This window comes from Haplochromis burtoni, unplaced genomic scaffold (genome assembly GCF_018398535.1).
Source record: "Haplochromis burtoni strain Fernald_Lab_line unplaced genomic scaffold, NCSU_Asbu1 Contig_2, whole genome shotgun sequence".
NCBI lineage: Eukaryota > Metazoa > Chordata > Actinopteri > Cichliformes > Cichlidae > Haplochromis > Haplochromis burtoni.
Window position 1 is genome coordinate 5,863,674 of NW_024582363.1, and position 3,190 is coordinate 5,866,863.

Sequence of the window (3,190 nt, forward strand, 5' to 3'; positions counted from 1 at the left end):
GACCAGAATCTCAATGATGTTGTCTCCTTTCTTGGCTACTTCAGAAAGTGTATAATGATTCGGGGAATAAACACAGCTGTAATTTCCACTGTGATTAAGACTAGCTCTGGATACGGTGAACAGGGTGTCACTTTGAAATTGTTTCTGGGTGCGATTCTGGATTCCGCACCCATTTATTAACAAATAAACATGGACACTTGAGTCTTTCTTTCTCCCAAGTGTGGTGCATATTACATAAAGGTCACTGTTTTCACTTATAATTGTCTGCTGGGCCAGGATCTTTGCAGGAAAAATATCTGTGAGACATCATAGTGAGTAATATATGCAATGAAGAAAGCAGCTTAAATAACATTTAGGAATACAGAAGAGACATATCTTGTAATGAAGGAAACTGAACTTACCTTCGGTTTGGCTTATGACCTGATTTGTCAGAACACCTTGAAGAAAAGAAGTGAAAAATCTAATGAATCCTGTCAGCTTAAATAGAAAACAGTTTGACTGAAAGACATAGATGTTATCTGTTAGTGCACTCACACAGAAGAGCAATTATTATGTTCATCGTTATAGACAATGAGCCGCCCTTACAGACTCTCTGCAGCGTATCTTCTGAAAGCTTCTCAAAAGTCTTGCTCAAACCACAGAGAGTAAATATGGAGAAACTATATTGAACCACTTCCTGTTATTTGTAAGGTGACACGTGATATTTCAACATTTTTGACTGGATAAAAAATAATATCTACAAAAAATAAAATTAACCCTTAAACCATTTTACTGTCAAATACCTCATATCACAAATTGATTTCCACTGATGTTTCTTTAGTTGTATAATAAGTCATTCTGACATACAAACAATTATACCCAATACAGGATGCTTATCTTCTTTCACTCGCGCTCACTGAGGAAATATATAATACTTCTGAAGTTGCAGTCTGTTTGGCCTTTCAGGGCCACCGTAAATATATGTAAAAGATTTCCATAGATTTTCAAACACACACATATACACTCATAAAAGTGAGGCTTTGACCATAACACAAAGCTGAACACCGATTTAAAAGTGCACTTTGACTGATTCTGATCCGGCTGACTTCAACAGATTATACTGACTTGGGCCAAACCGTTTCCTCTGGATATCCAGAAAAAGAACAATATTATTTGCTTTGCATTTTTGTAAAGGATCCAGTGTTGTTTTATTCAAATGCTTGACAATTTCAGTTTTTCCCCTGGGAGTGGTGGGGTGTTCATAAAAAGTTTCAGAAAAATGCAACTTGCAATTTACTGAACTTGCGCAAGGTGTGTGTGTGTGTTCTATGAATATACTCTAATTTACAGATGTGCACTCAAATCTATCTTCTTACAATTCTAGATTAACGTGTATCCAGGAGTGGGTCACATGGTTACACTACTTTTTCCAAAGGTCCTTTTTGTCTTTGTACACAGTGTTTAAATATCCTCAAAATTCACAAATTACATTTTCTTAAATTATTACATGTTCCAGAAAGTAACTGCTTCAGAGTTAGGCAGGACCTCTTATAATGCAATTGTAACTTTTAATGTCCAATCAAATAAGGGCGCATGTATTGCAGCAAGCTGAACAAATTAAGTTACATATCTCTTTAAAACAACTAGGAAGTAACTTGTAGTAACAAAGATTTACCACAGGATGTCAGCCTTTGAGCAAAGTGTCAAAGAGTCTCACATGAAACCAAAAAAAAATTTAAAAAGTGGAATAGTTTGATGTGGTTTCTGGAAACTAAAAATAAATTAACTTCCAACTTCTCTTTAGGTTGATTTTATATACTTGATTTAAGCAAGAAGAGAGAGTCGCATTAACATACATGCATCCATAGAAAAAAAGATTTTCAATGTTCAACAGAGTTAGAAGTTGAAGAAGCAGGAAGTTAGCTCGCTATCATTTCTATCTAAAGATGATTTGCCATGTACTGACCCAGAGATTTCTGAAAAACTAAAACATATGGCTTGTCAGACATTAATAAAGACAGAAAGAAATTAAGTAGTGTCAGTGTTTGTATTGAAGTTGGGCTAGCTGGCATGTAATGATATGCTACCTGATGGCTAGCTACAATGCTATGGTTAGAATAATGAAATAATAGAACATAAATAAATCAGCACAGTGAAGATGGGGGATGAAGGTAATTTTTTTTTCTTTACCCAATGGGCAGAAAAAAATGCAATCGTATGGCAGGGCAAAGATACTGAAAACAGACCAAACCTCAGTCAAAATATCACCTGAGATGATCCATCCAAAACATGTGTTCAGTCACTAATATGACAGATTATGGCCACTCTTGGTAGGTTTATCATTTTTATTTCTTTTAAAATAATAAAAAAGGATATGCAATGTAGATTTTCAGCATGATTTTGTCTGTGATTGTCTTTTGATCTATGACCAAGCTCAAATTGATTTGGTGCTGATAGGGGCTCCTATTAACCTGAAAAACTTCTGGAGGAAAGGTGAATGAATTATTAATGATGCACCTAAACGTGATAATAAATACAAGTGCTGTGAAGAGATCTGAACAGATATCACATACTTTTTATACATTTGCAGTTTTCCTCTTTTCTATGCAGTCACCATGATTAGTCCTTGCCTCCTCATCTCCTTTCTCACTGTGCTTATCTTCCAGTGTTGGGGAGTAATGGAATGCATGTACCAGCGTTAAGTATTTAAAATACAAATTATTTGTTAATTACCAGGGCAGAGAGTGATCCTGAGAAGGTGACTGTCGTAGTGTTCAGACGATGCATTTGATAACCTGTTGCTTTCATTCGTTAGATACTCTGCAAAAACAGCAACACCCGCCATTTGAAAAAAGAAAATGCAATTTCATATTGAAGTTAGGATTCTGAAATCAGGTCTTTGCCATAAGCTCTCTTTTATGATATTCTTGTCACTAAATTGCCCCCTGTGGCTTTTTGTGTGGAATCACTGGCCTCAATAGTGGCTAAAACATTTGCCCAGTACCACATGCAAAGTGGTTAGCACTATTCTTCACATTGAGACGGTCCTGGGCTTAAACCCAGGCAGGCTGAGCTTACATGAGTTTTATCTGGGATCTTTAAATTATCCTGTAATTTCATTGTTCTTGACAATGACAATAAATAAATACTATCTTGACCACACTTGCAATAGAGATTCAAAGTCAGATCTACTGCACTAACAAAGAAAGAC

General features: G+C 35.7%; 1 protein-coding gene across 1 annotated transcript in view; it reads right to left on the minus strand.

Moving 5' to 3' along the window:
- The window catches only part of LOC102300846, a 12,529-nt gene extending 11,911 nt beyond the window's left edge, over positions 1–618 (minus strand). The window contains exons 1-2 of the mRNA XM_042218646.1: positions 535–618; positions 402–437 (exon numbers count right to left, since the gene is read on the minus strand). Coding sequence (XP_042074580.1) covers positions 402–437; positions 535–559 — 61 coding nt within the window. The 5' untranslated portion in view covers positions 560–618. The remainder of the gene's footprint in view (positions 1–401; positions 438–534) is intronic.
- Positions 619–3,190: the final 2,572 nt, after the last annotated feature.